Source organism: Carcharodon carcharias, chromosome 1 (assembly GCF_017639515.1).
Source record: "Carcharodon carcharias isolate sCarCar2 chromosome 1, sCarCar2.pri, whole genome shotgun sequence".
Lineage (NCBI taxonomy): Eukaryota > Metazoa > Chordata > Chondrichthyes > Lamniformes > Lamnidae > Carcharodon > Carcharodon carcharias.
Genome location: NC_054467.1, coordinates 140,473,670 through 140,495,097, shown reverse-complemented (window position 1 = coordinate 140,495,097; position 21,428 = coordinate 140,473,670). Strand labels below are relative to the sequence as shown.

The 21,428-nt window shown below is 44.6% G+C and overlaps 1 protein-coding gene and 1 non-coding gene across 16 annotated transcripts in view; both read right to left on the bottom strand.

Annotated features, from left to right (window-relative positions):
* Positions 1-21,428, bottom strand: part of LOC121287879 (LIM and calponin homology domains-containing protein 1-like) — a 518,147-nt gene that overhangs the window by 471,555 nt on the left and 25,164 nt on the right. Inside the window, exon 1 of one of the 15 annotated variants that reach the window (XM_041206360.1) lies at positions 5,192-5,801. The exons of the other annotated variants lie outside the window; for them this stretch is intronic. Coding sequence (XP_041062294.1) covers positions 5,192-5,212 — 21 coding nt within the window. The 5' untranslated portion in view covers positions 5,213-5,801. Of the gene's footprint in view, positions 1-5,191; positions 5,802-21,428 lie in introns of those variants that run through there. 15 annotated transcript variants of the gene reach the window in all.
* Positions 4,305-4,423, bottom strand: LOC121285745. Its single transcript, XR_005944767.1, has one exon. It is a non-coding gene; the product is annotated as a 5S ribosomal RNA (ribosomal RNA).

Genomic DNA, 21,428 nt, shown 5'->3' with positions numbered 1-21,428 from the left:
GAAGGTGTGTTCATATTGTGGCCAGATAGGTTGATTATCATCCTGCAAATCCTTCCTATACATCAGAGGTAGGCAGTAAGAGTGGTAGAGTCCCCTGGTCAGCCAGGACCATGTGGTAATTGCCTTGAAACAGCCTCCCCATATTAAAAGACTCCATGTGCAGGTTTTTGCCAAAGGCTGTACTCTGTGGCAAACATCCTCCTCGCATCAAGGGACTACACAGCAGAACTAGAACAGGGAGGTAATGGCTCATTAAAGAAGAAAAGGAAGTCGGTAAAAGCACAGAAGGATTTAGTTCGGTTTTCAGCAGGTACCAGGAAAGGCTTTGGTTCTGCCAATATGATGCTAGCAACCATACCTGCAGGACCTGGAACAGCAACCTGACAATGACTATGGGAAATTAGCTTTGTACACTCTGGGTCAGCTTGGTCCATTTACAAATCTGCTTTATCTGTTGCAAGGATACCTGCAAGTAACCTGCACCAGAACAACAGCAATGCCATTGGTAGGCTAGATTATCAGAGCCCTGAAATTATTTACCCTCACCATTTTCCAATCTTTGCACTGTTAAACAATATGCCGCCCACAGAAATGAGGGACAAGTGACTAATGCACCAGTCAATATAACCAGCTTTCTGAGTTATTTTGTTGTTGATCTACGCTGGAAGTCTGACACAGGCACCCAACATGACCTTCCTGCTGTGTGGCCCAAAGTACAGGCGGGCGAATGGTAAATTACACACTCAGGGGAGGTGTGAATAGGAGGATATGGGGGGATAGTGGGAAGAGGTAACCAGAATGCGAGGAGGCATGTCTGGAGTATAAAAACCAGTATATACCAATTGGGCTAAAAGCCCATTTCTATGCTTAAGATTTTGTGTAATTCTATGTAAAGCTTGCTCCACAACCATCTGTGGCATGCATACTTAAGCTGTGTGAATGGTAAATCATACAATGAGGTAAGCCTACTTTGGTCATTTCTGTACCTTATGTCAGGTAGGTAGCTCACACAGCATTGAACCTGGCCACAATTCCTGCTGGTCATAGTTCAGTGCTGAATATTGTTGAGAATGCTCTGAAATATTAAGACAAGATAAACTTTTTCACGCCCAGCTAGTGCAGCAGCATTAAGATAAAAGCAAAATTCTGCAGATGCTGGAAATCTAGAACAAAAACAAAAATACCTGGAAAAACTCAGCAGGTCTGACAGCATCTGCGGAGAGGGATACAGTTGACATTTCGAGTCCGTATGACCCTTCATCAGAACTAAGACATATAGAAATGAGATGAAGTATAAGCTGGTAGAAGAGGGTGGGACAGGAGAGCTCGATAGAGGGCCAGCGATAGGTGGAGGCCAAGAAGAGACTGCCAAAGATGTCATAGACAAAAGGACAAAGGGCAAAGATGCTTGCTTCCCTTAATGTCCCCATTAGCACATCCTTTAGATAATATCACCACCATCAAAACCACTTTGTCCTTTTGTCTTCTCTCTCCCTCTGATGCTTTTAACAATAATGGACATCAGAAATGTGCAGGTTCCATTTGGACCCAGCATTGCTAGGCTGCCAACAGCAGGAAATACATCACATGATGTACTTCTCTAATTTTCATGCCATCATAATATGCCAACTCGCACATTTATGACAAGTAGAAAAAGGACAATGAGCCACAGCCATCAGGCCCCACCCCAAATTCTGCCTCCAGCCATCCAGATTAAAGGTTTCTACACCACTATGCCCCAGAAATTTTGGAACCTCAATGTTGAATTGAAATAGGATTCCTCAAAATCTAAGACTGAATTGTGAATAAACAGATTTAGTAAGCCCTGGAATAATTTTGCACAGAGCAACAATCATCAATTCTTTTATGCCTACCAGTTTCAAGTTACAGAGAGTCTGATTATTGCCAGTCCAATTCTAGCTAATGATGCCTAATTGAACCAGTCAGTTTCTGGTTGTACAGGAAGGGGCTGTTGGGAAAATGCAGCACTCAATGCAGGAGGCTATATTTGAACCTGATCAGGCCACAACACTGTGGCACCGACTCCCCGAGCCACACTGAATGGTGCTTGGGTGCTGAAATTATTGCCTGTAATTTAACACGCACAAAGCAATACGTGAAATATTGTCACTTACTGAAGCAAAGGCGTCTGTAAATGCTCACAATATATCATTACACACGCTATTACAATTACTTTTCTAATGCAACTGATCCATTTCACCTTTGGCCCAGAACTTTAAACAGACAGGTCAGTGATTTGCACCAGCAATAGCCAATAGTGAGTAATGATACCTACAGCTATCAACATTCGCTGCATAGACAGTCCCAAACTGTTTTGAATTTCCACTGATGTACTAATTGACAGATGACTCAGAATAGGAAGACCACAATTACCAGCCATTTACAGTAAAAAAGCTGATGGGAGAGATGCATAAGAACTTTGCTTTAGATTTCTTCAGACAGGCCAGCCATACATTTGAGTGATGTGACAACACATCATTGACCTTCTTTCTAATTTAGCCTTTTCTTTCTAAATATTCCCCTGTTGTTTCTTCTCCAATCAATGAAGGGCAATGGAATACAGAACCACCAGCACCAAGCTTTATGTTTGATTCTAGACAGTGACTGTTAACAGGCTAACCCGACAGGCCCACTATTGACCCCATCCCATTACCATACATATACATGATTTTCTAACCTGGGTTATGGGACAGAAATCTGGCTGTTTTTTTTTGTTTTTATTCATTTTCAGGATGTGGACTTCACCTAGTTGCACTTTTTAATACAACCGTGTAGTTTGTTAGGTCGGTTAGAGGGCAGTTAACATTTAACCATGTTACTGTGGGAATGCAGTCACGTATATGCCAGATCAGATAAAGCCAGCAGGTTTCCTTGCTGAAGGACATTAGAGAACCAACTGGAGTTTGACAATAATCCAGCAACTTCATGATCCCTTTTACTGATACCAGCTTTTTTCGTATTTTAACACAGTGAGATGTTGTAAACCCAGACCTCAGGGTTACCAGTCCAATTACACAAACACAACACTGCTATTTCCGCCATAGCCCAGGGATGCAGATCAACAGTATTACCTTGGTAGAGGACACCTAACTCAGGATGGACCAGGGTTCAAAACTGAAACTTTTCTGATCTGTATTTGACACTGGACACAGCATTTACACAGTCAAGAACTCCTGCTAGTGGCCTTCCAAAGGGTGGCTACATTGAATGTTAGGGCTGGATTTTCATCCTCGAGGTGGGCAGCCTGCTGCCCCCAGAAAGTGTTCAGCAGCAGCCACAGGGGCTGCCAGGTGCGGAGGCAGGCTGTTTAAAAGGCCACCTGGGTGCCCTAGGGCTTCATCCCAGTTACAATAAAAACAGTAAGGTGCTCTAGCCCTCACCCTGCACCACCCCACAAACACCCCCCACACACTCCCTAAGCCTCATTCATGGCACCTCATGCCCTTTGCATACCCCCATGATCCCTCATACCCTCCACATCAACCTATGCCCTCCCACCCACCCTCCATGGCCCTCATACTCTCCAAGCCAAGCTATGGCACTTCCATGTCCATTCACCTACTATACGCTCCAAATAGAACCAATAAACCCAATATGACAAATGGAACAACAGGTTATCTTTAAGGAGGGAATGCTTCAGATACAGGCTAGGTCCATTCCAACAAGGACGAAAGGTAGGGGAACCAAAAACAGGCTCCTTGGATGGCAAGGGAGATAGAGATTGTGTTGAAACAGAAAAAGAGGGTATACAACGTATGTCAGGTGAATTCTTCAACTGAAAACCAGATCAATTCAATAGTTTGAGAGGGGAGGTAAATAAGGATGGCAAAGAGAGAATATAAGAATAGAATGGCTGTCAACATAAAAGGAAACCCAAAAATCTTCTACAGGCATATAAATAATAAGCAGGTAGTAAGAGGCTGTGGGTTTTGCAGTGCAGATAGGGAGGGCGGAAGGAGGAGGTACTATCTTTGAGTTTGCCCCCCCAGGCACAAAGGGCACCCACTGAAGATACTAGCCCCCCCCGCCCCCTTGCTTCCCATACTTTTAAAAACTTTTTGAAAGAACAGGCCACCCACTCCCACCTGCCTGCCCATACCAAGCATGTTATATTTAAGCAGCAGACAGAGAGAGCAATGAGAGGCCTACCCTATGTCAGCAGCTTTGCAGTTCACCAGAGGAGGTTGCCTTGTTTCATAGTTTGTCATTGTGAGATTTGAACTCTTGATCTTGGGGTTACAAACCCAGTACCATAACCACTTGGCTATTTAGGCCAAGCAAAAAGCCTACTGCACCTGGTATTCCCAGGCAGTCTCCCATCCAAGTACTAACCAGGCCTGAGTCTGCTTAGCTTCCGAGATCAGACGAGATCGGGCGTTTTCAGACTAGTATGGCCGGAGGCACCAAGCATGTTATGGTGTGGGCAGTGTAATATTGTGGTCAATTGGGCTGTAAACAAGCTCAATTGACCCTTAATTATGTATTTACATATTGTGGGCAGGCTGCCGATTTTGGTGCCCTCCCACCCCTCTGTATTATGGGAACAGTCTGGAGGCGGACGAGAGGTAGTGGGCTAGTCACCCCTTGTATTTTGCATGCCCTCAGACAAAAGCATATCCAGCAGGGGGGAGGGGGGGGGGCGTAAAATCTAGCCCAATAATTATGCAAAAAACTCAACAGGCACTTGGGAAGGTTTGTGTTAGTTAAGGAAAGCTAGCATGAGTTAGTAAAGGGCAGATCGTGATTGATTAATCAAATTGAATTTTTTGATGAAGTAACAGAGAAGGTTGACAAAGATGTTACGATCCCAGCTGATGTTACTACTGGACAAGCCAGATCCTAACTTTTATTTTTTGTTCAGAAATGTGGAGGGCGGCTTTTGAAAAGAGTCACAGGAGTCAGCTCATGAATTTTTAAGAAAAGAATAAAACATTTATTAAACAAGAAGAGGTGAACTATATTTCAATACTCCTTCACCAACAACTATACGTTTACAGATATATACAGATTCATAAGGATAATGTAAGTTACAAAAGCTATCTTATACTCTCACATTCACAGTAAGAACACAGTCCTTGTAGACTAATAGGTGACCTGTGGTCAGGTACACCACACTCTGAAACCAAATGATAGATGCTATCCCAAACAGATGCTATAGATCTCTTCTCACCTCCGTCCAGATGCTTGTCATACTGTGCGCCAACCAATCTCAAGAACTCAAAGAACTTGCTTCAGAATCTTCTCCCAAGCCGATGCTTTCTCTCAAACACTTTCCACAAGGGTCCATCTCCTGGGATTAGAACTCTCCTTCCAGGATTCCTCTCCTCTGGATCGCCACGTGCATTCAAGTTTCACCTTCCACGCACTCTCTCTCAGACACTCACTGTACCAACCACTGCTACACATGTCCATAGTAAAGAGTTACAGGCCTTTGGCTGTCTGTTTGGATCTTCTGGCTTCTCACAAGCTTTCTTTGCTTTAAATCTGCATCCTGCAGCTTTCTTCTCTTCAATTTGAAGTCTTTCCTGCTGCTCCTTGCTTTCACTTCCACTGAACAGGATCTTGTTTCAGATTCCTGCTCTTGTCCTTTGACGTGACTTAAAGGGCTTCCTCCTTTTTCTTTAGGACATGCTCCCTGCAGTTTTCTCTCCCAGTAGACTGCTGACAACTTGGTGTCTCCCTTGAGATCCAGAACTCACTCGACATTCACTGTTACTTTAACTTTAGAGCAACTTATCGAAGATTCTTAGACTTACTTTCCTCAGCAAACTGTTAGTATGTCCAGCTAGAGAGAGACTTAAACTGCTTCCTTCGCCTTACAGCATAATCACCAACTGAATTCAAACCGCTTGTCTGTTTCTCTGTGTGGGCCTCCTGTTGCTAGGCAACCAGCCTAGTTTTTATCTACCTTGTTGTTTTAACTTCTCTTCCAGAGTCATAAAAGCTCCTTAAAATGCCAGCATCTTTTAAAATGAAACTAAAACTCAAGTTCCCCCCTTTCTTAACACACAAATACAGAAAAACAAATTAAACTTAAACTTACAGCTAAAACTCATTCCGAATACCCACAAATGCAACTTACTTCAACTATCTCTAGTTCCTGACAAAGGGAAGGTGGTGGATATTATATATATATATTTTACGAAAGCATTTGACAAGGTACCACATATAAGACTGATTAATAAAATTGAGGCTCATGGAATACGAGGGTCAGTGTCCAATTAGATAGAAACATTGCTTAAGCACAAGTAACAGTGATTAATGGTAATTTGTTCGGACTGAAGGATGGTAGACAGTGGTGTTCTTCAATGATCAGTGTCAGGACCCTTTGCATTATGACTTGGATCATAAAATGCAGAGTAAATTTTCAAAATTTGCTGATGATATCAAACTTGGAGAAGTGGCAAACAGTGAGGATGACATAAATCGCCTGCAATAGGATATAGAAAGGCCAGCTGAATGGGCAGATAAGTGGCAGGTGGGATTCAATACCAAGAAATATGAGGTGATGCATTTTGGCAGAAGGGATAGGGAGAGGCAACACAGAATTAAAGACACAATTGTAAAGAGTATGCAGGAATAGAGGGACCTGGGGATGCACTTGATTGAAACCTTTAAGATCATGAGGGGTCTTGACAGGATGGATGTGGAGAGGATGTTTCGTCTTGTGGGAGAATCTAAAACTAGGGGTCACCGTTTAAAAATAAGGGGTTGGTCATTTAAGACAGAGATGAGAGTTTTTTTCTCTCAGGGGCAAGTGAGTCTTTGGAACTCTCTTCCTCAAAAGGCATTGGAAGCAGAGTGTTTGAATGTTTTTAAGGCAGAGCTAGATAGATTCTTGATTAACAAGGAGGTGAAAGGTTATCGGGTTAGGCAGGAATGTGGAGTTGAGGTCACAGTCAGATCAGCCATGATATTGAATGGCCGAGCAGGCTCAAGGGGCCCAGTTGCCTATTCCTGCTCCTAATTCATATGTACGTTGATTTTTGAAGGTGGCACAACATATTGAGAGAGCAGTTAGCAAAGCAATTGTGATCTCAGACTTCATAAATAGAAGCATTAAGTACAAAAGCGGTCAACTTATGCCAAATCTTTATAAAGCTCTGGTTAGGCCTCAACTGGAGTACTGCATCCAGTTCTGCTTACCATACTCTAGGAAGCATGTGAGGGTCCTTCAGAGAGTGCAGAGGGGATTTACGAGAATGATTCCAGGTATGTGAGGTTTTAGATACAACGTTAAGTTGGAGAATCTGGGGTTGTTTTCCACAGAGCACAGGAGATTGAAGGGTAGATCTGATCGAGGTGTACAAGATTATGACAGGTTTAGATAAGGCAGACAAAGGAAAGCTGTTCCAATTAGCCGATGATACAAGGACTATGGGACACAGGTTTAAGGTCCTGGGCAAGAGATGCAGGGGGCATATGAGGAAGAAGTTTTCACACAGCGCATGGTAATCAGCTGGAGCTCGCTGTCCACAGAGGGTGGTGGAAACAGAAACAATCACTGATTTCAAAAGGAAATTGGATGGGCACTTGTGAAAAGTAAACTTGCAGGGCTACAGGATCAGGCGGGGGAATGGGTTTGACTGGATTGGTCCAAGGAGAGCTGGCATAGATTCAATGGGCCGAATGGTCTCCTTCGATGTAGAAATGGAGCAGTCAGCAAAACAGTTCCAATTGATTTTCTGACAAGGTGACTAGATCACTCTGCTCTCCCCTCATTCTGCAGCCATCAAAAGTGTATCAGTGTAACTTTTCAATTCTATTTTTAAAATGGTATGATAGCCCTCTGAAAGAACTGATTTTCCCTCTCAGCTCTCCCACCCTGAACTATTAATAGAGATTGCCTGTATTTGGCATCTCCTCACATCACCATGCATCATCTGAGAACCTAAAAGAGCAGGGGAAAAAAGTTGCACCCCAACACTATGGGCACTAGTTCTCCAATTCACTCTGAAACCTTTCACTTTCTTACAATGTGTGTCAAACAATGGAACACTTTCCCAGTGTAAGCATGCAGTATCTGTATTAAATTCCATTGTGCAAGTTATTGCAGAGTCAGGTGAACAGTAACACGCCTTCTAGTTTGTCTATCAAGTGTCTAAACGCCAACCTCAGAAAAGTTTGTAATAGTGTTGCCTTTTGAACCTCCCACACACAGGGCTGGATTTTCACTACCGAGGCGGGTAACGTGTCGGGAAATTTCCCGACTCGGCAGGCGCGCCTCAACATAAAGGGCCCATCATACACAATTTTCGTTCTGGAGAGACAGGGATGTGATCGAGTCTGGCCTGCCATCTCCAGAGGCAGTATGGAGGTGGCCACGTGTTGCAAGACTGGCTTGTTAGAAGGCCCACCTTGGTCCTCTGAGATTTCAGCCTAGTTTCATAAAAGGTTGTTGGCCCTCTAGCCGCCACCCCATTGCCATGCTACTGCAGGAACAGCTGGTAATGGTTTTTACTAAACTACACCAGGTGGACCGCCAATGAGTGCACTCCAGCGCCTTGTGTTTTTTCACTCTGATAGTTGCAGCCTAGTTTTATTTGTTTTTAAAGGATAGGAGATTTAAGTATCTTGAGATTATGATACTTAAACAGACTTTATCCTCCTTTCAAGAATGTTTACATCATTCACGACTCCCATGAATGGGTTAAGGCACTTGGAACAGTAAAAATGGGGTCTGTTTAAACTCAGAACTATTTCAAATATCCTAGAGGACCTGTGGTTCACACCTGCGCTATTCATGCCCCGCCATCTTCCCCTGCCAGCAAAAGCTGCATCAGCCGGAAGGAGAGGCAGGTCTTCAGCATCCGGGTCCTGCCATAATTTCTAAAGGCCTCTGGAGTTGTCCTGACTCCGCGAATATCTGGTCCCAAAATCCATCTGTTTCAGATGAAGTTACATTGTTTCATAGTTTGCCATTGTGTGAGATTTGAACTCTTGATCTTGGGGTTACAAACCTAGTACATTCACTGAGAACACTAATTAGAGTGAGTTCCCAGAGGTGAAAAGATATTGTGCCAATCCACCTCATTGCCCATCATTTGCAACTTGTCTCAGCTGATGAGCAATTTCACCTCCGAGTCAAAAACAGCATGTGTGCAAGTCTCACTCTTGAGGCCGATACATTTGTGCAATACTGAAGGGATGTTGCAATGTTGGAAGTTTATCAGTTGGACTAGAGATTAAATCAAGGCCCTATCTGCCCTATCAGGTAGATGTAGAAGAGCCCGTGGCACCATTTCGACAAGGCGCAGGGGAGTTATTCCTGGTGCCCTGGACAATATTTATCTCTCAACCAACGGCAATAAAAAACAAAACGATCTGGTTATTTATCAATTTGCTATGTGTGGGAGCTTGCTGTATGCAATTTGTATGCTGTGTTTCCTACATTACAACAGTGACTACATTTCAAAAGCACTTAATTGGTTGTAAAACATTTGAGGAGGTCCTGAGATTGAGAATGGTGCTACATGAATGCAGGTCTATCTTTATTTCTTGTAGCTTTGGGGTCAGTAAGCTGGGTTAACATTTTGGTAATAGTTTTGCACTGTTGTTTTTTTCCATGAGGCAATTTGAAATCGTTTCACTCAGAAAGGTTCAGCCTATGTGGTGATGTGGACTTTGAGTGGGAGTTTCACAACTTTAGATGTCTGATCTAAATTCTCTCATTATTGAGTAGCAGTGGATATTTTACCATTCCACCAAGAGATATACATTAATAACTTGGGGCGGCAGCTGTGTAACTGCTCTGTCACTGGAGCAGTAACTACAAAAATCTATTGCACTTGTTTTGTGTTTTTAATTTAAAGCAATGACCTTTCCTACAATTACTCCAAGGCCAGGATTTTTAGGATGGCGGGGTTTCCCTTCCCACCATCCGAGGAGTCGGTGAAGAACACAGTTCCACCGACAAAGCCTGCCCCACAGCCACTCAATGATCCAACAAGCAATAATTGGCTGGAGGCAGGACTTCCACCCCTCACTCAGGAGGAAGTCCCACTTCAGAGAACTGCCAGCCAATCTAGTCCCTGCAGCATTAAAAGCTGTAGTGGACAGGAGTGGGACAGCAAGCAGTCCCCAGAACCTAAGTCCTGAGATTCCAGGAACAGGTAAGTTTTGGGGGGACTTCAGGGTGAGGAGGGGAGGTGAGGCCCATGGGAAGGGCGGAGCAATGTGGGGGTGTTGGTGGAGAGGTCAGGCAGGGAGGCAGGACCCACAGGGCCTAGTCCTTTTGTGGAGGCTGAGGTCACTTGACGTTAAAAGGAGGCTGCTAATGAAGGCGCCCACCCACCCCCACTTCCAGCCCAAGGCCTGAACAGGGTTACTTTTCGGGTTTCCCACCACTGCCCCAGAACTCTTCCCGCCAATCTAAAATTTGAGGCTGGGCAGGAAACGGCCCTTTAGAGGCAGTAATCGGCCACTTAAGGGCCTCAACTGGGGCAAGGGCAAGCGGGCCAGCCTAGGCCTTGTCTGTCCCAGCGTAAAACTGCGGAGAGGTCAGGGCAGGCGGGGACCCAGTGGGAAGGCCATCCAAGGAATTTTATGGCCACCTCCCGCCTACAAACCCACTGGCAGAGAATGTAAAACTCTGCCCCATGACTTTTCTAAATAATCTTCATGTATGGTCTGCTGATATTTAACAGAGTGAATATATTTAATTAGTAATTTTACAAATATGCAGCCCTAGAACCAAGCTTCTGACGGCAGGTCATTTTGGGAATTAGGGCGTTGAGGCTTGTGAGGTGGTGATGGCATAGTGGTATTGTTGCTGGCCTAATAATCACAGAATAATTCTCCAGGGATCCTGGGTTCAAATCCTACCACAGCAGCTGGTGGAATTTGACTTTAATAAAACAAAATAATCTGGAATTAAAAGTATAATAATAGCCATGAAACCATTGTTGATTGTTGTAAAATAAAGACCATCTGGTTCACTAATGTCCTTTAGAGAAGGAGATCTGGCCTCCATGTGACTTCAGACTCTTAAATGTCCTCTGAACAAGGGCAATTAGGAATGGGCAATAAATGCTGGCCTAGCCACTGACGCCCACATCCAATAAATAAAAAAAAACTGCTGACTTTTTCAGTTATTTATTTTAAGAGATGGGAAATCCTATAGGGCCCACTGATACCTTGGCAGGGAAATAAAGATTTGACCTGGGCAAAAGAACCAATTATCATATTAACAAAGGATGTTAAGTCACTTCCACAGAGAGTTATGGATCTCATCAAAAAATTAGCACAAGTCCTTGGCCTGAATTTTTCCCTCAGAGGGCCCGGGAGTGGCCGGGGAACGGGCTCGCGACCACAATCGGCCCCCGACTGCGGTTTCACACTGGCTGGCCAACAAACGGCCAGTCAGCGTGAAACACATGCTGTAAAGGGTTATGTTGGCGGTAGGAAAGGAGCAGGAAAAGGGAGGGTGATGATGTCACCGCAGGCATGGGTGAGCACTGCGAGGGAGCTCTCTGAAGGCAGACTGCTGCCTCAGGGAGCTGCAGACTTGCAAATAATGAAATGAAGCACAAAAAGCTGCAAAAAAATGTCCATGCATCAGGATCACAATCAAGCACACGAAAGCATACCTCATAAAAATGCTGTCCCCAGGTATTTCTTTTTACTTTATTTCCTGGCAGAGATTTCACCCCACCCTTGGATGAGGTTTCATGAAAAATGTAACGGCCGCCTGGCCGATTTGCCCGTCCACCAACAGTAAGGTTGGACAGGCCACAAAAAATCGCAGTTGTGCCATAAATGGGCTTAATTGCCCTCTTAATTGTTGATGGGTGTGCTTCCGACTTATGTGCGTGCCCGCCGAGCAAAATATTGCGCGAGAGCGAGAGAGTTCTGTCATAGGAAAGACTACCATCTTCTAAGTCTACAATCTACACACCTTTCTTCCCATTGAGTTCAGCAACAAGAAGTGAAAGTGTCATTTTTAGAAATTCATGCTTCCAGGCTTCATGTGCAAAACCCGCAATCCCAATATGCACCCCCAGGAGGATTTGAATGTTTTTTTAGAAGTGCCCTTAATATTAATTACAACTGACTAAGTAAAACTACATTATTCAATTACTGAACATCATGAAACACTGAATTAATTGATATTGCCACACTGTCCTACATTTGTGAAGCTAATAGAAATATTCCTGGGCAATAATAGAAAAAGTCAGGAAAGTTCCCAACTCGGCAGGCCATCTTCAGTTTAAAGTACCCCATTAGGCCCAATTTTTGTTCCAGCAAAGTGCATGCAGGGGCAGGATAGAGTCTGACCCGCCAACCCTGGAAGCAGATCTTAGGTGGACACGGGGGCAGGTAAGTGTTGAAACAGACAGTTTAGAAGACCCTCCACCATTGCCTGAGACTTCATCTCAGTTGTTTTAGAAGCTGTAAGGCACTCTAGCCTTCACCCCACAAGCCCACTAACCCCCACCCACACTCTATGCCCCCTCATACCCACCCCATGCCACTTCCATATCCACTCACCCAGTATCCACCATGGGCAAATCTCAGGAGCCACACGGGGATGAAAAAATAAACTTCTAACGATCTAATACAGCTCTCATTATAGTCACTTGATAGTGAAAAAACTCTCATTTGTATGAAGCCCATTCATAGCTTTGATATCTCCTCAAGTAGTTAAACTGGTTTAAAACTGTTATGATATCATGAGCATGTATCTTTGAGGAAGTGTATCTTAAACTGTCAACCGCTATCACCTCAATACAGGATATGATATGGAAGTTCCTTGGCTCTGAACTCAGTTTTCAGCAGCAGTTTATAAACATATGTATATAGTCTCCTAGTTAACACTATCTGTATATAGTGTTATCTTCAAATAAAGAACACACATTATTGTTTTACCAATCTGTGTCATATGATTGATATGTTTATATTGAACGGAAGAATGTAACAAAAACAAACAAACTTCTATTCAGAGGTCACATAAAAGACAGATAAACCTTCAATAGCCGCTTTAAACTATCAATCAAACTGTGAACGCAGAGATCCCTGCTGAGGTAACACTTTGGTAGCTTTGGAAACTCAGTCAAGCATTCATAATGACATAAGAAAGCCCTCGGGAAATATAAACAAAGAATTCTATTAAAACTATGGAGCTGGTGATCATTTTTTTTCTAACCTACACCAGATGGCCTGTCATCAAAGCAATTCAGCAGACATTAATTTTTTAACTCTCACTGACAGCTATAGCCTATTATTTTCAAGTTTAAAGAGCAAGAGATTTAAAAGATACCTCAAATCATGACACTTAAATGGACCTTGACTTTTACATCTACTCCATGAATTTGTGACTCCCACAGTGCAGATTAAGGCCCTTGGAACAGTCAAAATTAGGTCTGTTTAAATGGCCCTGCTGAGTTTGGGTCTCCTGCCTGTGTGAATCAAGCCCTGCCCATTTCACTCTGCCAGCAAAAATTGGATCTGTCGGAAATGGGGGCGGGACTTTAACATCCTGGTCCCACCTGCCATTTTTACAGGTCTGCAGAGTCTTCCTGACTCCGTGAAAATCCGATGCATTGAATCAAGGACCAATCTGTCTGTGGATTTAAAAGGCCTTACAGCAGTATTCCAAGAAGAGCTGAAGATTTCTGCTGGTGGTCTGGTCAACATTATTCCCTCAACCAAAACCAGCAAAAGTAGATCAGTGATCAATGTTCTGATCTGCTGTTGTGGAATGTTGCTGTGCACAAATTTCCTGCCCACAAAACATCAAAACTATACTTCATTTTCTAAGAAGTGATCAGAGATATTCCTTCCCCTTCTTTCTGCATTTCTACCCTCTGGCCATGGACATATCTCCTAATTTCAATTCCACTTGCCATAATTCCCTGCTGTATTACATCAGTTTCTTTGAAGGTCCATGCCTTCATGTTTATATAATTTCCTTTATCTATTCTCTGTTATTTATTCAATAAAAATTTAATAGGTTGATTGCTTTGTATAGGAAACCTTCCAGCAAGTTAATAAGCAAGAAACTGAAAATATTACAACTACGAAATAGAAAATAATGCTAGAAATACCAAGTATACAGCACTGTCCAGAACAAAATGGTGAGAGGAGAGCAGCAGGTAAAAGTTTCAAAGTACAAATATCCTAACTGCTATTACAAAGAGGAAACTAAAATTTTAATAATCTAATTCTGACAGAGGCCTCCACTCAAAATGTTAATCTATTTTTGCCTGTTCAGATGTTAACTAACCTGCTATAGATTTCTTATTTTAATTTTAAATCTTTCAGTAAATTGATTACTGATTATTTTAGTTCATGACTTATGTTTGCAAATCAAGAAAGTAAATATTATGCCAATATTTCAGGGAAATAGTAATCCTAAACTCATTTAGCCCTTCTGAAAGTCCCATGCTTTTGAGGACATCAACTGAAGTTGTATTATGTAAAGTATGAAAAATTATAGCAGCATGTCAGGAAAATATAACACCATCATGATGTCAAATGTTTCAGTTGTTTTATGTCTTTTTTCATCTATTTTATTGCTTATTCATGGCTTTGCATGTTTAAATACTTATGCCATAAATACTTTCTTCTCTCCACCCCTCCCTCCAGCAGCCCTCCCCCACCCCCTAAGGCAATTGAAAATGTGGGGAAAGGCCCTTCCACTTCTGCTTCCTGTTTCTGCTTTAGTTAGCTATCACAGGCTAATATTTGTATTCTACCAATGTTTATATGGGTTATGCTAGCTAAACCAGGCATGGCCTGCTGAAATGGAAGTCTTGATAATGAAAACTTTTAAATAGGAATAATCTAAAGATGTGTGTTGAAGCTTTCAAGCAATGGGGCCGTGACTATTTCCTTTGCCAGCTTGTTCCATTGTGGGATTGTATGACCCATGTGCCAGTTGAAATTATCTCCCATGTCTCCATGCTGTAAGATGCAGAAAGAATACAATATTATCTGGACAACTCACTCTGCAAAACTGTTGCAGCTTTCCCTGCCTGAATTAATAAAACCCTGAATGCTTCACTATGAAGAATAGCAATGCAGCAGAGCAAATCTCTCACAGTAGCAGCAAGAGCTTTCCATATCAGTGCTTTTCTAATACAAATCATTCTACCTTTATAAAGACATTTAATGCTGCCAGATGATCCTGCAACTGTTTTATTTTTAATCCCATGCTGTCTGGTGGCTGCTGTGATATGTCCAGCTGTAATGTGCCAATCTCTACAGCTCTTCAAATGCCACAAATCCCCGAGGACAGCTGCTAGTTCCCATTTTAGAAATGCTCTGCATGCTTTGGTGGTGTTGGAGGCTAGTATTGGAACATTCCACCATCCTGATGCTCTGGACAAACATACACAAGCCAAAGAGAATGATGCAGAGCTATGAAAGCTGCATACTTCAGGCTGAGAGTGACGTGGAAGGGCTAAAACCTCACCCACTTCTTCACATGCCCCTCCATTCTACAACTTTCTCGCATAAACAACTGTCAACAATTACTCAAATATAGGATATGGCATAGTAACCAAGCTAAAACTGTCCTCAGTGCTGTTGGTCTAAGAATGGGCAGAGGTTATGTAGGGGCCACTGAATAAGCCAGGATTCTAATCTTGATCACTTCCCTCATGTACCCTAGCCTCTGCTGTGTTATGGACATTGGTTGTAACTCCTCAATATCAGGAAAAAAAACACTTGAAACACATTCTTTATAGTAGACAAAGTATTGTTCTGTGACCCCTTGCCCCTTCTATCAAGAATAGCTCTCAGGGTACACAGATAAGGTGCTGTGTGAGGGGATCCACAAGCTAATAACAGCTTCAGTGAGCAGGGTAATTGTAGTTATATTACGCTCATCACAACTCTTTTTTACAGTACAATACAACATGGACTCATCCCATATTGCAATGTCATATTTTCTGCTCTGCTCCCCTCATTCCACGCAACTGGCACTGCCTCTGGGGGTTGATCAAAGGGGTGAGGGGTTATGGATAATACTATGACAGTTATAAAAAGAATGTTTTAATTGTTTTTCCTGATACTGAGTAACAACCAGTGTGCATAATAGCAGGTGTTATAGTACAAAAGAGACTATGGTATTTGATGCAATTTTATCAGTTCTTCTGATTTCTTTCCAGCTTGTCTTTTTTATGTTTTGAATGAGATGTTAAACCAAAGTTCTGTTTGCTTTCTCAAGTGTACATAAAATATCCAAGGCATTATTTTGAAAAAGAGCAGGGGAGTTGCACCAGTGTCCTGGCAATTAATCCCTCAATCAACATCATTGAAAAAACAGATTATCTGGTTATTATCACATGGCTGTTTGTGGAAGACTGTTGCGTGCAAATTGGCTGCAATTTTTCCTACATTAAACAGTGACTACACTTCTAAAGCACTTCATTGGCTGTAAAATGTTTTTGGATGTCCTGATCAGTGTTGTAAACTGTAAGTCTTTCTTTTCCATCATGCCTCATTTATTCCAATTATATTCTTTCCCTAACTCAAGATGCCATCCCATTTTGGGACATGAATCCATAGATCCCCTCCTGTGACCAGTTTTGGCGTGCAGGTTTTCAGCATTACAGTTAGGGTTCATAGCCTTTACCGTGTTTGGTGAATTAGCAAACACTTCAGCTTTACTGCTTGTACTCACATCCAGGATTCCACCATGGTTGAGGTGCCTCCTCCTCCAATTGTTCACAACCATTCTCAACTCAAGAAGGAGACTTGCATAGGTTTGATCTACTGAATGTGGGATCACTCAGCTCTATCTATAGCCTGAGGTTTGTGCTAATTAGCATGCATGCAGCTCTATGGGCAGAATGACGACCCGGTGGCCGGTTTAAAAACAGCACAGGCAGCCCCGGAAGAACACCTCCTCTGTGTTTTCAATATTGAAGTGATGGAGTTGAGCGCGGCTAGACACAACAGGCAGGAGGGCACTCGGGCTCCCGCTTTTCAGATGAGTGCATCGCTGTCCTCCTGGAAGAGGTGGCTGCCAGGAGGGGCACCCTTGTCCCCAGAGAGGGAAGGAGGAGGCCACTGCATTTCACACAGAGAGCATAGGAGAAGGTTGTAGTGCTGGTGAGCAGCCATGATGTGGTGTAGCGCTGGAAGAGATTCAATGACCTGCTGCATTCAGGGTTTGTGAGTACCATGTTGGTATGGGTCAGTGTGCCGAAGTGTTAAGGTGTAGCCATCCCCCTGTGGAGCTCAGAGGCACTAGAGTCTGAGTGCCAACTGTCAGTGACACCACAGTTGCCAAAGTGGGTGAGCCCTGGCTGCTTGGACTGAGTGACCTTTTTTCATTCATTCATGGGATGTGAGCATCACTGGCTAGGACAGCATTTATTGCCCATCCCTAATTCCCCTTGTTCAGAGAGCATTGAAGAGTCAACCACATTGCTGTGGGTCTAGAGTCACATTGAGGCTAGACCAGGTAAGGGCAGTAGATTTCATTTCCTAAAGGGCAGTAGTGAACCAGATGGGCTTTTATGACAATCAATAATGGTTTCATGGTTATCATTAGATTTTTCCCCTTTAATTCCAGATTTTAATTGAATTCAAATTCTACCATCTGCCTTGGTGGGATTCAAACCCAGGTCCCCAGAGGATTACCCTGGGTCTCTGGATTGCCAGTCGAGTGACAGTACCACTATGCCACCACTTTCCCTTGTGGCTCAAAGACCACGACTCAGATGTTGTTCTTCGGCTAGGATTGGTCAGGCTGCAATGATGCTGCAGATAGAGAATGGACTAATCAATGCTCCTCTGTCCTTTCAGGAGAAGGCGACCAAAACCAAATAGAGAAGCCACATACAGGCAGAGGCCCACCCAACTGCCTGCTGCTCAGCAGGTTCGAGCAGGACACCCTCAAGCTGGAGAGCCAGCACACTCAACGTGCAACCGAGCATGGAGAGGCAAGGGTGCCAGACGAAGGTAAGAGTGCAGTGCACAGAGGTTAGAGTTTCGGATTGTGTAACCATTCTAGTGTAGTCTCTTCATTGATGGGAGCCTCAAACCTGGAGTCCCCATTGATCATTGAAAGACGATGGCACCATGGTGCAGATCTCCATTGTCTCACCAGGGTGCCTGGTATACACAGTAACAATGTGATGACTTTAACTAATGACATGTCCTTGTTCTCCCTTTTAGGTTCACCAGCACACACTTGCTCTCTGGACCCCGAAGGGCCACCCCTGATGCCGGAGGACCACCGGACTTCATTTGCACCTGAGTCACACCTGCTCTCCGAACCAGTACAGATACCAGCGCATTAGATCGACGGCAAGAATGTTGGTGCACATTGGTGAGGGCACTTCACACTTGCTTGAGGTGCAGGCGGAGGCAGAGAGTGCCCAGGGCACTGGCTTGAGGACTGCTCAAGGACCAAGACGATGCTCAGTTGAAGGCAGATGATGAGCCTCTGGAGTCATCCATTAGGCAGCAGATGCTGGATGTCCAGCGGGATATGCGGGGGCATGAGCACTGCGTTGACCCTCATGGCCGAGCGCACTGCCTTCTCCGTTGAGAGAGTGACAATTCTCATGGAGAGACAGCTCCAGGAACAGAATCAGGGGCTCCTGGTGTTGCACTAGGACCTGCAAGCCCTCACACAGGCACTGACCTCAGGTGGTCAGTGCCAGTATGGGAGATGGATGAGGCACCCAGTATCCCAGATAGGTGCCCGTCCATCAATGGTGAGCAGGGAGGTCCAGAGTGACCTCACGTTGGTGCACAATCTGGTGGTCATCTCTGTGGGCTCCTCTCAGGGTGCTCTGGATAACAGCAGCAGCTCTTCTGCCCCTCCGCCAGTGACCGTCACATCTGATGAGGCTGCGATGACTGGGGAGATGCCAGCCATGGCACTGGCTGCTCCCTCTCAGGCGGGGCCAGCACAGGCTCCACAGGCCAGAGGACGATCGCTAAGGTCATCAAGGCCAACAAGACAGCAGGATCCGCAGGCTGTCTCCAATGCCAGTGCCAGCGAGTGTGTGTGTGTGTGTGTGTGTGTGTGGGGGGGGGGGCACCAAGATGTAGTGTTCGGAAAAGAAAGTTAAAGGCACCATGAGCACAAGAGGGATGGGTCACTGATGATTTTCTGTTCATTTATGTTTGGTTTATATGTCTGCGGGTGTGGACATCAACACCAGTAATGGTTATGTCATTATGCATTCAATGTGACAATAACAATATATTTGCTTTGGTTCTGATGGCCTGAGTAAGCTTCATCTTTTTTCTTTCTAGTGCAGGGTACGCCAGTATGTAATGCTGGACATGAGTGGCTGGATACTTTACTACACAGGCACTGAGTGGTTTTTGGAAAGGGTCATTCCAGACATCCGGATTGGAGGCAGCCCTGGCATGAGTTGGAAGCAGATCTTTGGCAGCCTAGCTGAAGGAGCATTGGATCAACATGTCCCTGGTGTCTCTGCCTCCCTGGAGGTTACTGAGGTCTGCCTCCACACTCTCAGTATTCTCCTCACCGTGGTCCTCTTCTGACTCACTGCTGGACTCATCATTTGTGGCCTGTGCAGCCGCCTCAAGACCCTCTTCCTCCAGTGGGTCCCCCTTATCAGTGCCAGATTGTGGAGAGCACAGCATGCAACCACTATCAGTGATACCCACACTGAGGGGTATTGTAGTGCTCCCCCTGAATGGTCCAGGTATAGGAAGTGCATCTTGAGAAGGCCTATGGTCCTCTCTTTCACTGCCTTTGTGGAGGCATAACTCCTATTGTAACGCTGCTCTGCTGTTCTTGGGTGGCGGAGAAGTGTCATAAGCCACCTTTTCAACTGATAGCTCTTATCACCCAGCAGTCAGGCTGGAGCACTGAAGAGCCTCAGCACCTGGGAGTGTCTCAGGATGCAAGCATGATGGGAACTGCCAGGGTACCTTGCACAGACTTGCAGAATCTGCGTCCTATGGTCACAAACTATCTGTATAGTCATGGAGTGGAAACTCTTCCTGTTGATGAAGGCTCCCGGCTGACCCGCTGGCACCTTGGTGGCCACATGTGTGCAGTCAATGGCACCCTGGATACAGGGAACCGAGCAATCGCTGCAAAGCCTCTAGCTCACTCGGCCTAGCTGGCCTCATCCATATGATCAAGAATAAAGGTCAGGAGCCATCTGAACAGAGCTTCTGTCACCAGCTTGATGCTACGTGGACAGCTGATTGGGAGACTCCACATAGATCCCCCACTGACCCCTGGAAAGAGCCGGAGGCATAGAAGTTGAGGGCCACTGTGACTTTCAGAGTCACTGGCATGGGGTATCCATGAGCTGATCTCAGGCCTCATCATCTGACAAATGGAGGTCACTGTCTCCCTTAAGAGGCGGAGCCTCCTTTGGCATTGTACTTCGGACATATAGAGGTAGCTGCATCGCTGCCTGTAAACCCTGGCAGCAGAATAGTGGCATCTTCTGAGGCCCCTTCCGCCTTGGACTACCTGCTGGCCCTGTGCTCCTTGTGCCTGCACCTCTCCTCCCACAGGTCCCTCCCCTGGAAGCTGCATTGGAACACCTGACCTCCTCTCCCTTCTGTCTGTCTCTTCCTCCTCAGAGGAGGTGCCACCAGCGGATTCCACAATCCCCATTACCAGGATAACGGAAGGCCATCTGATACCTGGAAGGGCCCATACAGTTTGAATCCTCCAGGAGCCTTGGAAACACCAATAAATCCTGAAACGAAGTCTGGAAATGCTAACAATGAAGCCCTGAACAGAGGTGAAGTTGCCAAGTACCAATAAGCAACCAACAGCAAACTATCCCCAAAACTCCTCACTACTCACACTGGCAATGTTGCTAACCCTTTTTATCCAGCCCTTGGATGAGGTTTGGCAAATTGTCGGCTGCCTGCCTGCTCATTTTTCCCATGCAAAGAATATGAAATCGCACTGGCAATGTAGAATCCAACTTAATTGATTTTTCAATGGCCTAACCTGGCCCCGTAAGTGATTGTGGGTGCAGCTCCGACACCTGTCCACTCAGCAAGAAATGCTGCCCTAAATATCATATAGTAACACATTCTAAGATTAATTGACATGTTCTATTACTCTCCCTGTAGAGCCTGAGTTTTTCTTCCAGCTTGATAATGGTCAAGAAGCAAGTGAGATGCTGGGTTAGAAGGTTACAAATTGTGGTGCTGTACATGGTGGGCCACCGTGTCTCATGATGTTGAGTTTTGAACTGCTAGATCTGTCCTTAGTCTGTCACACATTGCATGAAGTGGTGCCATGAGGTACAAAAAAGAACTGCGGAGCCAAGATATCATCTTCATAGGATATTGTGGTAACGTTTGCAACGAATGCTAATACGGATAGGTAGATAGTTGAGGAGGGGATCTTGTGGCACATTGGGTACATCCCTGACTTTGAGCCAGAACCTCAGAGTTTGAGTCCCACTCCGGGACTTGATGGCCATGGAAGGTGT